The following is a 13,174-nucleotide window of genomic DNA, read 5'->3' on the forward strand; positions in this document are numbered from 1 at the left end:
AGCAACAATTTAATTGAAGATAGTCAACTTGGTTTGGTCAAGGGCAGGTCATGTCTCATAAACCTCATTTGAGTTTTTTTGAGGTGGTCACCAAATAGGTGGGTGAGGGTAGGGCAGTTGCCGTGGCATACGTGAACTTCAGTAAGACCTCTGATAAGGTTCCACACAGTAGGCTGTTGGAGAAAATGCAGAGGCATGGGATTGAGAGTGATTTAGCAGTTTGGATTAGAAACTTGCTTTCTGTAAGAAAGCAGCAAGTGGTGATTGATGGAAAATATCCAACCTGAAGTTCAGTTACTGGTGGTGTGCCAGAAGGATCTGTTTTTGGACCACTATGGTTTGTCATTTTTATAAACGACTTGGATGCAAGCATAGGTGGATGGGTTAGTGAGTTTGCAGATGGCACAAACTTTGGTGGAGTAGTGGACAGTGTGGAAGAATGTTGCAGGTTGCAGGGGGACATGGATAAACTGCAGAATTGGGCTGAGAGGTGGCAAATGGAGTTCAATGCAGTGAAATGTGAGGTGATGCTCTTTGGGAAGAACAACAGGAAGGCAGAACACTGGGTCAATGGAAAGATTCTTGGTGGTGTAGATGTGCAGAGGAATCTGGGAGTCCACGTACATAGATCCCTGAGAGTTGCCACCCAGGTTGACAGTGCTGTTAAGGCAGCATATGGTGTGTTGGGTTTTATTGGTAGAGGGATTGAGTTCCAAAGCCATAATGTTGTGCTACAACTGTACATAACACTAGTGCGGCCTCACTGGGAATATTGTGTACAGTTCTGGTCGCCCCATTACAGGAAGGATATGGGAGCATTGGAAAAGGTGCAGAGGAGAGGATGTTGCCTGGTCTGAGGAAAGGCTGAGAGACTTGGGTCTGTTCTCATTGGAAAGGAGGAAGATAAGGAGGAATTTGGTAGAGACATACAAGATGATCAGAGGATTAGATAGGGTAGACATTAGATTAGTTCACGTCAGCACAACACGGAGGCCTGTTCTGCACTTTTATTGTTCTATGTGGTCACTGCATTGTGTCTTGAGTGGCATGTGACTGCATGAGAGTGGCTGGGGGCTGTCTTGTGAGCATTATTGATAGTGGTGTAAAGATTTTGAACAAAGGAAGGACTGGTGCCTTGGTTGAAAGAGACCTTCCCTGGACACGCATCGTAAGCATGGCGAACAGTTTTCAGAGTTTCTCCAAAGCTTCTCCTGTACTGTGCTTATTAAAATTTTTTGTTCACATAAGTTGGCATGTTGCAGTTGCATCAAGCATGTAAAAATCAGAGGAAAAAGAACCTAACAGATCACAGCTAAGATACTCCTCAACCCCATTTTCCTGCCTTCTCTCCATAACCCTTCATAGAACATAGAACAATACAGCACAGAACAGGCCCTTCGGCCCACGATGTTGAGCCGAACATCTATCCTAGATTAAGCACCCATCCATGTACCTATCCAATTGCCGCTTAAAGGTTGCCACTGATTCTGACTCTACCACTCCCACAGGCAGCGCATTCCATGCCCCAACCACTCTCTGGGTAAAGAACCCACCCCTGACATCACCCGTATACCTTCCACCCTTCACCTTAAATTTATGTCCCCTTGTAACACTCTGTTGTACCCGGAGAAAAAGTTTCTGACTGTCTACTCTATCTATTCCTCTGATCATCTTATAAACCTCTATCAAGTCACCCCACATCCTTCGCTGTTCCAACGAGAAACAGCCGAGAACTCTCAACCTATCCTTGTATGACCTATTCTCCATTCCAGGCAACATCCTGGTAAATCTTCTCTGCACCCTCTCCAAAGCTTCCACATCTTTCCTAAAGTGAGGCGACCAGAACTGCACACAGTACTCCAAATGTGGCCTAACCAAAGTCCTGTACAGCTGCAACATCACTTCACGACTCTTGAATTCAATCCCTCTGCTAATGAACGCTAATACACCATAGACCTTCTTACAAGCTCTATCCACCTGAGTGGCAACTTTCAAAGATCTATGTACATAGACCCCAAGATCCCTCTGTTCCTCCACCTGACTAAGAACCCTACCGTTAACCCTGTATTCCGCATTCTTATTTGTTCTTCCAAAATGGACAACCTCACCCTTGGCAGGGTTGAACTCCATCTGCCACTCCTCAGCCCAGCTCTGCATCATATCGAAGTCCCTTTGCAGCCGACAACAGCCCTCCTCATTGTCCACAACTCCACCAATCTTCGTATCATCTGCAAATTTACTGACCCACCCTTTGACTCCCGCATCCAAGTCATTAATAAAAATTACAAACAGCAGAGGACCCAGAACCGATCCCTGCGGAACTCCACTTGTAACTGGGCTCCAGGCTGAATATTTACCATCTACCACCACTCTCTGACTTCGACCGGTTAGCCAGTTTTCTATCCAATTGGCCAAATTTCCCTCTATCCCATGCCTCCTGACTTTCCGCATAGGCCTACCATGGGGAACCTTATCAAATGCCTTACTAAAATCCATGTACACTACATCCACTGCTCTACCCTCATCCACATGCTTGGTCACCTCCTCAAAGAATTCACTAAGACTTGTAAGGCAAGACCTACCCTTCACAAATCCGTGCTGGCTGTCCCCAATCAAGCAGTGTCTTTCCAGATACTCATAAATCCTATCCCTCAGTACCCTTTCCATTACTTTGCCTACCACAGAAGTAAGACTAACTGGCCTGTAATTCCTGGGGTTATCCCTATTCCCTTTTTTGAACAGGGGCACAACATTCGCTACTCTCCAGTCCCCTGGTACCACCCCCGTTGACAGTGAAGACGAAAAGATCATTGCCAACGGTGCTGCAATTTCCTCTCTTGCTTCCCACATAATCCTAGGATATATCCCGTCAGGCCCGGGGGACTTGTCTATCCTCAAGTTGTTCAAAATGTCCAACACATCTTCCTTCCTAACAAGTATCTCTTCTAGCTTACCAGTCTGTTTCACACTCTCCTCTTCAACAATATGGTCCCTCCCGTTCGAAAATACTAAATTACCTATTTAAATAATGTCTCACTATACCTTAAATTTACTCACAGTCCCAGCTTGCACTGCACTTTGGGGTATCCAATTCCACAGATTCAAAACCCTTTGGGAGAAGTAGTTTTTTGTTTTAAGTTTTCTACCCCTTAACCTGTGACTATGACCTCTCATCCTAGAATGCCCTCAGATGAAGCATCTGGTCCACATCTATTTCATCCACACCTTTTATCGAATACCTCAAATTGATCACCTCTCATTCTTCTAAATTCCAGAGTGTATAGGCCTAAACTGTTCACACACTCTTCATATAAACTCATCATCTCTGGGATCAATCTAGTGAACTTCCAATGCCACTTCATCTTTCCTCAAATAAGGGGACTAAAACTGCATAGAATAGTCCAGGTGCAATCTCACCAAAGTCTTGTATAGTTGCAACAATAGTTCCTCACTTTTATTTTCTATTCCTTTGGCCATAAAAAGCCAACATTCCATTTGCTTTCTTTATTATCTGCTGTATTGCATGTTAACTTTCTGTGACTCATGAATGAGGACACCCAGATCCCTCTGCACAAGAGCACCCCCAAAGTTTCTCTCCATTTGGATAATAGGTTGCCTTCCCATTATTCCAAGCAAAATGCATGATCTCGTACTTATCCACGTTAAACTCCCTCTGCCACATTTTGGCCCACTCTAACTTAGGTCCATTTGTAAGGTTTTTATTTCCTCATTGCAATTTACTGTCCTGCCTATTTTTGCGTCACCCATAGATTTGACTACAGAGCCTTCTATCCCTTTATCCAAGTCAAATGCCTGTAAAATGAATAAAGTGTGGAGGAGGAATAAACCATCACAAAATACAATTCATTACAATATAACTGAAAATAATGGAGTTATTAATATGGATGGCTACTTTTCTTTTTCAAATTGATTTCTGATGCAACTAAACTAGGACTATCTTAGCTCTGTCTTTTAGTTCTTTCATTATGGCTGAGTCATTTGGATACAGTGCACATATTACATTTGTTGCACTTTTTAAGTGAAGCATCTATAGTAAGACTGTGTTGCATCTATGGAAAGGCAAGATTCATATTTCATTCTGAAACAGTAAACTGCTTGATTTCATTAAAACAAAATGTCTGGAGAATACTTCACTGATTTATTTTGCTTTTCGTTGGCCATAAAATGTTTTGGAATGTTTTGTGGTTGCGAAAGGTATTGTATAAATGCAAGCTTTTTTTAAACTTATAATCCTTTACATGACATGAGACTAACCTTTTTTGGCTTCTGCAAGTTATCTGTTTAATTGTGAGAAAATAGTCTAATTCATCCAATTCATTTTTAAATCCAATAACTAATTACTATTTTAGACTGTGTTCTAACAACTAACAAAAACAAAGTTAAAAATCATAACACCAGGTTATAGTCCAACAGGTTTAATTGGAAGCACACTAGATTTTGGAGCGCCACTCCTTCAACAGAATCAATCTAAACATCATGGCATAGACAGAGAACACAGGGGGCTAACACCTTCAACATATTGTCTAGCTAACACCAATTGTTACAGCTAACCTGAGAATGCAACTTCTAAAAAATAGGTTTTGTGATGTATTCAAGAAAGAAGTGAAACTATCATGGTATTTGAACAGATGAAAGACTCAACAGACAATCAAGGTATTTTTCAATATATAATTTCAGTTACATCACACTGTAAATTTTTGTTATAAATTCTGTGCCTTACAATTGTGTCCTCCACAATCACCTGATGAAGGAGCGGCACTCCAAAAGCTAGTGCTTCCAATTAAACCTGTTGGACTATAATCTGGTGTTGTGTGATTTTTAACTTTGTACACCCCAGTCCAAAAACGACATCTCCAAATCATATCAAAAACAACTTCTGGTCGTCACAGTTTTTGTTTTTCAGCATTTTAATTGAGAATCCAGTTTTGTAGATTTTAGCATGGCATTTTGCCCCTCATATACATGATTATTTTACATGGAAATAATATGAAAAAGTTTCCTAAACTGGCTCTTTACAGTAGGCAATATTTTAGTTTGCAAACAGTCATGTAGCCCAAGTTTGAACATTAGAAAAGCAAAAACAAGTTGCATACAGTTAGTTTGACTGTTAAAAATACATACCCATCATAATTGAAGAAATCGCAAAATGCCGACTGCCATAGCCTGTGAGAAAAATAACATTGCAATTACACATTATATTTTAAAAATTAGGAATGCAGGTTCAAGTTATTTTTAAAACATGGATTTCATTTTCAAAAAGACAAAGTTAATTTCAAACAACCTAACTGTTTTGAACAGCACCTCTGCTACTCAAATGTTTCCAGAGTCCATATTTGCAATAAAGTCAAGAATTATTCGTGGGCTGGCAATCAAGTACACAAGGTTACAATCACATCAGTGATAATCTTAATAAGTCAAGTTGAGGATCTAAAGTCTGGAATTAGGCTGTTGTCAGGAACACCCATTTAATGCATGCTTTTACTAACTACAAAGTGGCTTCTTAATGCAAGTAACATAAAACAACACAACAAAATGGCTTCTAGGATCAATAGCATCAAACGCTGCTGAAAATTGCATTCCTGAACTAATTGAAAGAGATTAGCAAACAATGGCCTGTTCATAGTATGAATAGGACGTTATTAAAGTATCCTCATTAACCTTGGAAACCAGGTGTCCCAGAGATAAAGAAGTGCAAAACAAGTTCAGTTCCCTGGAAAAAGTATTGGCTTAATTTTATATTTACTTGTCATTTTATTGGATTAGTTTTGTAATTAAGACTTCTGTTTGTTAAGAAACCTATAAAAGTTGTCTGTGCTTTAAGATTGTGCACAGCTTTTCCAGAGTACACAGGAGGTGCTTAGCCCCTGCGTTGCTGGATAACTTATGCCCAGCGTCATAATTGTTAAATCTTACTGAAATCAGACCGAGCTGCTAGTGTTTATTTGACTGATCGAAAAACCGAGGTGTCCCTCTCGAGGGTCCAGATTTACAACGCGGCCAGTTGGCCTTCCTATTTCTTATTACCTTAATGAATTTATATGTCTTGACAAATCAATTCTTGACAAGAAAAACATGAATTATGCAAAAACAAGAAAAACATGAATTATGCATATTAGCAGAAGATGCTCCCCAGATTGTTAAGAATTTACTTTTCACAAACTAAGTTGATGCAGATGTTAATTCTATAATATAGTACTCTATAAAGTCGAGTTATGTAAAATAATTGAATAAAAAATCTATGCAAAAGTCTATTTTCTCCCTTCAAATTAATCAAATGCATTTGGGCTCACTGAGTTTATGGTAATCAAAAGATACCAAAACTACTAATTCAGCTGAACCATCATGAAGAGGCAACTAAAAAGAGAAATCATCCCTTTATAGGCCTTTAAAAAAATTTTTCATGGGTTTCAGGTAAAGCCAGAATTTGTTGCCTATCCCCAAATACCCTTGAACTTAGTGCTTTACTAGGGCACGTCAGAGACAGAAAGAATTTACCACCATATTATTGAAAGTTGTAACTCACATGCAGGCCACATCAGATAAGGTTGGCCAATTTTCTTTGCTGAAGGACATCAGCTAATTCCTGATTTTATAAATGAATTTAAATTCCATCAACTTCTTTCAGTCTGCGTCCCCAGACGATTAACCTAGGCCTCTCAATGATAATGTCACTGAATTAGTCATCAAGCGTATACATCTCCTCCTTACCTAACTTTTTTTAAAAGGTCTGCCAAGTTCAAAGAAGATAGATGCACTACAAATTTCAGTTTTAACACCAATTTTTTAAAAAATTAAATTTGGGTGCAGGGAAGTCAATAATTTGATGATTAACTTTGAGCCAAGGAGATGTACAGCCCAGAAACAGACCTAGTCTAGTCCCATTTGCATGCATTTGGCGCATATCCCTCTAAAACCTTTCTGATTCATATACCCTTCCAGATACCTTTTAAATGCCGTAATTGTATCAGCCTCCATTACTTCCTCTAGCAGCTCATTCCATATACACACCATTTTCTGCATGAAAAAATTGCCCTTCAGGTCCCTTTTAAATCTTTCCCCTTTCATCCAAAACCTATGCCTTCTCGTTCTGGACTCCCCCACTCCTGGGAATATACCTTGTCTATTTACCCTATCCATATCTCTTATGATTTTATAAACCTCTATAAGGTCACCCCTCAGCCTCTGACACTCCAGGGAAAACAGCCCCAGCCTATTCAATCTCTCCCGATAGCTCAAACACCCTAACCCTGGCAACATTCTTGTAAACTTTTCTGAACCCTTTCAAGTTTCACAACATCCTTCCTATAGGAGGGAGAGTAGAACTGCACACAATATTGCAGAAACCACCTAACCCCTAATATCCTGTACTGCTGCAGCATCACCTCCCAACTCCTATACTCAATGCACTGACCAAGCAAGGAAAGCAGACCAAGCAGCATCTTCACTATCTTTCTACCCGAAACTCCACTTTCAAGGAACCATGATCCTGCACCTCAAGGTCTCTTTGTTCAGCAACACTCCCCAGGACCTTCCCATTAAGTGTATAAGTCCTGCCCTGATTTGCCTTTTCAAAATGCAGCATCTCACTGTCAATAATTACAAAAGAGCACAAAGTCAGAATTGGGTCATTACAGATTCATTAACTTTATTAATCAGAAATCAGCAGACACCTTTTTCTTAACACCTCTATGACTCTAAGTGGGAGTCACTGGCTATGTCAGCATCCATTTCTAGCTGCCCTTCAGAAGGCTGTGGTGAGCTGCCCTCAAACCGCTGTTGTCCATGTACTACAGTTAGACCCACGATGCTGAGGGAGGAAGTCCCAGGACTCTGACCCAACAACGCTAAAATGAACTGCAAGACATTTCCAATCTGAGGTAACCCTCTTCGCAGTCCACTACATCTCCAATTTTGGTGTCATCTGCAAACTTACTAACTATACCTCTTATGCTCGCATCCAAATCATTTATGTAAATGACAAAAAGTAGAGGACCTAGAACTGATCCTTGTGGCACTCCACTGGTCACAGGCCTCCAGTCTGAAAAACAACCCTCCACTACCACCATCTTCTACGTTTAAGCCAGTTCTGTATCCAAATGGCTAGTTCTCCCTGTATTCCAGGCGATCTTACCTTGTGCCTGGTTCTGCTCCTGGCATGCCCTTTTACCCTCTTCATTGAACCAGGCTTTACTGCCCAGCTTGATAGCAATGTTAGAGAGTGTGGAATATGCCAAACTATGACATTGCAGATTGTGTTGCAGTACAATTCTAATTCTGTTGAACTACAGCACCTCATGGAAGCAAAGTCTTGATTACCTAAATCCATTTGAGGTTTAGGCCATTTAGCAGGTTAATAGTGCCATATTCCATGATAAGATATTCTCAATGTGGTGGGAAGACTTAGTCACTATAAAGGATAGAGGTGGTCACTATCATGGACAAGTGCATCTGCAGCACGAGTTCCTAGTTGGTTCTCTCACCACTGTCCGCAGACCCAGTTATACAATGTGCTTGTATCCTTGTCGGAAAAGTGCAATCAATGTTGGTCTTTTAATTCCTGATTTTTATTGATTTCAAATGTAACCATCTGCTGAAATTCAAATTGTGCCCCCAGAACATTACCTGGGCCTCTACATTACTATTCTAACAATACTACAACTTCAATATCTCCTCTCCCATCTTTTACAATTTCCATGATCATCTGGATAGGGAAAAAGTTTCTGGGCTCTAGTGATGCAGTGACGGTATCCCTACTTCTGCGCCAGGTTCAAGTCTCACTTGCCCAAACCTATGTCATTATATATCTGAACAAGTTGATGAAAAGTAATTCAAGAAAATGTTTCCCATCAAATATCAATAAGGCTTCCACAAAGTATTATTTTACCAAAATGTGTCTATTTACTTCTCAAAAGGCAATTATATATTTTAAATGAGTATGGTAGAATTACTGGTAGATTTTAGTTATACAAGGAATTAATAACATACAATCATGGAGTTCCACAGGGATAGTGTTACTCTGACCTACATATTATCCATCTAGGCAACTGAACTAGTCACCCACCTATGGAATTGGTACCTGAAAAAAAACAAACACAATATAATTTATATTTTGACACTAACAATTACATCTTGGTCTTTTTGACAAATTTCCCAATAAAAGAATAATCATCTTATAGTCCAGCCTGATGACAGAAGTCGTTTGTCAATTAAGTAATGAAATTTGATTTTTGCTAAGTTTTTGAACAGCATACAAATGTAGTTTCCAATTATTAATAGATAGGGTATGAAATGGGGTGTAAGTAAAGAAAATCACCTGGGGTTTCTTGGACTTCAAGTCCTGGCAGCCTTCATGTCAAATGGATCACCCACCACATGTCTGTACAATCAAACACATTCCCTGAATCTGCCGTCCATGTGTAGGAACACCCTGGTCCACAATGTTGAAAGGGGATGCCCTTTCAACATTGTGGACCAGGGTGTTCCTACACATCACTATCAACCTTAAAACTCCCTCCAATTTCCCAACAAACACATGCTCAAGGTGCAATCACTGCCTTTTTTTTCTCCTGCCTCCTCAAGTTCCCCAAGATTCTTTGCAGTGAAATAGCATATTGCTTGTTTTTTGTCCCCCACTCAGTTTAGTACACTGATTTACTGTTCCCATGTTTACTATACTGTTATGAGAGTTGTACTTCAATTGGTGAGACCAAATACCAATGGGGTGTCTACTTTGCAGAACATCGCCACTCCTTCTACATGAAGAACCTGATTTCCTAGTCACCTGTCATTCTCTGTGCCACTTGAGGCTCAGGTTCCCAACTGTTTTAATGAAACTCAACATAAAAAGGTATAGAAACATCTTTTGATTAGTCACTTCACATTCTTCCCAATTCAATTCTGATTTTAACAATTTCAAGTCAAAATCTCTGCCCTGGTTTTTTTTTGGCAGATGATAGCTATTGGTAAATTATTAGCTATTCCCATTTACACTTCAACACCATAAACAGGAGCAATACTAGGTCATATGGCTGCTTGGACCTACACTATTAATTTAAGCAATAAAATCTATAAATTGTAGGAGCAAAAAAAAGGATCCATTTAGTCTGCTTGTCTACTCAATGAGATTATAGTGTCCACTTTCCTGCCTTTTCCCCATGCTTCTTGATTTACTGACTGAAAAAAAACTATATGTCCGAGTTGAATGTACTTAACGACCCATGCTTGGCAGTTCTCTGCAGCAAACAATTCCAAAGATTCATGGCCCTCGGAAGAATTATTTGTCATCTCTCTCCTAAGTGAGCAACCCCTTAACGTGAGGTTATGCCCTCTGGTCCTCAACTCTTCTACAGCGAACCAACCTTTCGACTTCTATCCTGTGAAGACTTCTAAGAATCTTGTATATTTTGATAAGATTGCCTCTTTTCTTAACTAATGAGTTCAGGCCCAACATACTCAACTGCTCAGAAAATTCCTCAGAAAAATCAAACTAGTGAACATTCTCTAGACTACCTCCAATGTCAGCATCTCTCTCTTTAGATAAGGAAACCAAAATTGTTCAGTCTTCCAAGTTTGATTTGATTAGTTCCTTGCACAGGTTTAGCAAGACTTCCCTATTTTTAATCACTCCATTCCATTTGAAATACAGGCCAATGTTCTGTTTGCCTTCTCTATAACCTGTCGAACTTGGATGCTACATTTTATGATTCAAGCACATGGACCCCCAAATTCCCCGGTCCTGCAGCTTCACCTATTTAAATAATATTCAGTTCTTCCACTTCTCTCTACTATTCTCCAGTTGCTATCACTCAGCCAATTTCATATCCATCTTGTGACTGGATTATTCCATGTTTTCTAACTTGATGGACAAATTACTTACCAAATGCCTTTTGAAAAATCACTACAAAAACTGAATGACCCTCATCAACGCTGTTACCTAAAAACAAACTCAAGTTAGTTATACATAACATTATCTCCATTCCCTGGGGTGGGGAAGTCCAGAACTAGTGGGCATAGGTTTAGGGTGAGAGGGGAAAGATATAAAAGAGACCTAAGGGACAACCTTTTCACACAGAGGGTGGTACATGTATGGAATGAGCTGCCGGAGGAAGTGATGGAGGCTAGTACAATTGCAATATTTAAAAGGCATTTGGATGGGTATATGAATAGGAAGGGTTTGGAGGGATATGGGCCAGGGGCAGGCATGTGGGACTAGATGGAGTTGGGATATCTGGTCGGCATGGATGAGTTAGACTGAAGGATTTGTTTCCGTGCTGTACATCTCTATGACTAATTCCATGCTGCTGCTCTTCAATTAATCCACATTTGTCCAAGGGACTACTAACTTTAACCTATAATTATCATTTCTCAAAAGCTTCCCCAACTTTAAAACTGTCAACCAGATGCTGGCTTTGGATATACTCCTGTACACCTTTTGGAATTTACACTTACACTGCTTCAGAGTTTTCTGGGACAACCTAAGCATCAAGGAGGATTATGACTAGTGTCAATTTCAAATTATAGCCGCCTATCTGCTTGACATATTAATTTGCTCTGCTGACCTTAAGGAAACTGGATGTCCCAGGGGGAGGGTGGAATGCCTCTGATTTACAGGTAGATTGCAAGGAAATCACATTCCCATCTCTTGGCATTCAAAGCAATTTGCATAGCCAATTCCTAGTTATTCAGAAGCCATTTACATTGTCATCTCCTACTACTTACATTTTCATCCCCTATTCAGAAATCACATTACAGTTGGAATTTGACTACTCCCCTATAGGTACAAAAAAAGAAACTTTTTGCAACGGATTTGACCATTACGGGGTGCTTTGCATTACATTATTTCATCCTAAGAAACAGTCACTTGAATGACATTGGATTCTGGGTAATCCAAGATGCAGGACGGGAAACATTTCTGGCTGTAAGGGCTAGTCCTTTTTTTTTTGAGATATTTTAGGTGCTGGAGGTGATTTCCTTGAATTCCAGGAGCAGCAATTACTGTTTTATATGCTGTTACATTGTTTTGGAACGTTGGAAAAAAGAAGTCAAAACAACAGCGGTTTTAACAGGGAGAAGAGCACATGGAAGTACATGGTGGGGACAAAGGAAGCACATAGTGGGGACAGTGCAGGAGGGTGGGGGGGAAAAACCTGCACAGTTACTGCCTTTGCTCTTTGAATTCATGTGCTGCTGGGCATCGGAGTGCATCTGGGAAAATTAACAAACAGTGAATTTCACAACTAATCTTGGAGGAACTGTTGGGTGAAGTTCACAGTACAGAATCAGATAAGTTAATTGCTGTTTTAAGTCTGTCCAAGAGAAAGGCTGCAGTAGTGAGTACAGTGGGTTCTTTCTTGATTATATGTTTTTGGAGGTAAGTCTCTTGATTAAACTTAAAATATAAGCCATAGCTATTAATTTAACTGGTGCAGTGTTTTGTAAAGGAATAAGATGGTGTTATTTTCTGGGTCTGTAGATTGTGAAGGAGCAAAAATGGCCTTTGCAGTGATATGTACTTCTTGTCAGATGTGGGAGTTTAAAGAGAGTTTAAGGGTTACTGCGGATTATATCTGCCATAAATGCTGTCAGAGGCGAATCTTATCAGATCGAGTGGATCGGTTGAGAGACAGATTGAAGCAATGAGGAATTTGCAACAGCAACAGTATGTGATGGATGGATGGCAGTTATAGGAAGGGGAGAAAGTCTCAGATACAGTCACATAGATGGGTTAACTCCAGGAAGGGTAAGAGAGGTACGCAGCTAGTGAGGAGTCTTTTGTGGATATATCCATTTCAAACAGGTATGCTGTTTTGGAAAATGTAGGGGGTGATGGATTCTCAGGGGAACGTAGCCAAGTTTCTGGTATTGAGACTGACTCTATTGCAACGAGGGGTACATCAGCTTCCAAGAGATCAATTATGTTAGGGGATTCCGTAGTCCGAGGTACAGACAGACGTTTCTGTGGCCAGCAGAGAAAAAGCAGAACAGTGTGTTGTTTTCCTGGCGCCAGGATCAAGGATGTCTCAGAGACAGTGCAGAATGTTCTCACAGGGGAGAGGGGCCAGCAGGAGGTCACTGTCCAAATTGGAACTAACGACATAGGAAGGGAAAAGGTTGAGATTCTGAAGGGAGATTACAGAAAGTTAGGCAGAAATTT

General features: G+C 40.3%; 1 protein-coding gene across 1 annotated transcript in view; it reads right to left on the reverse strand.

The window, feature by feature from the left end:
* Positions 1-13,174, reverse strand: part of LOC132835039 (trifunctional enzyme subunit alpha, mitochondrial-like) — a 126,188-nt gene that overhangs the window by 86,667 nt on the left and 26,347 nt on the right. The window contains exon 2 of the mRNA XM_060854301.1: positions 5,143-5,184. Within this exon, the coding sequence (XP_060710284.1) occupies positions 5,143-5,184 (42 nt within the window). The remainder of the gene's footprint in view (positions 1-5,142; positions 5,185-13,174) is intronic.

This window comes from Hemiscyllium ocellatum, chromosome 3 (assembly GCF_020745735.1).
Source record: "Hemiscyllium ocellatum isolate sHemOce1 chromosome 3, sHemOce1.pat.X.cur, whole genome shotgun sequence".
In the NCBI taxonomy this organism is placed as follows: domain Eukaryota; kingdom Metazoa; phylum Chordata; class Chondrichthyes; order Orectolobiformes; family Hemiscylliidae; genus Hemiscyllium; species Hemiscyllium ocellatum.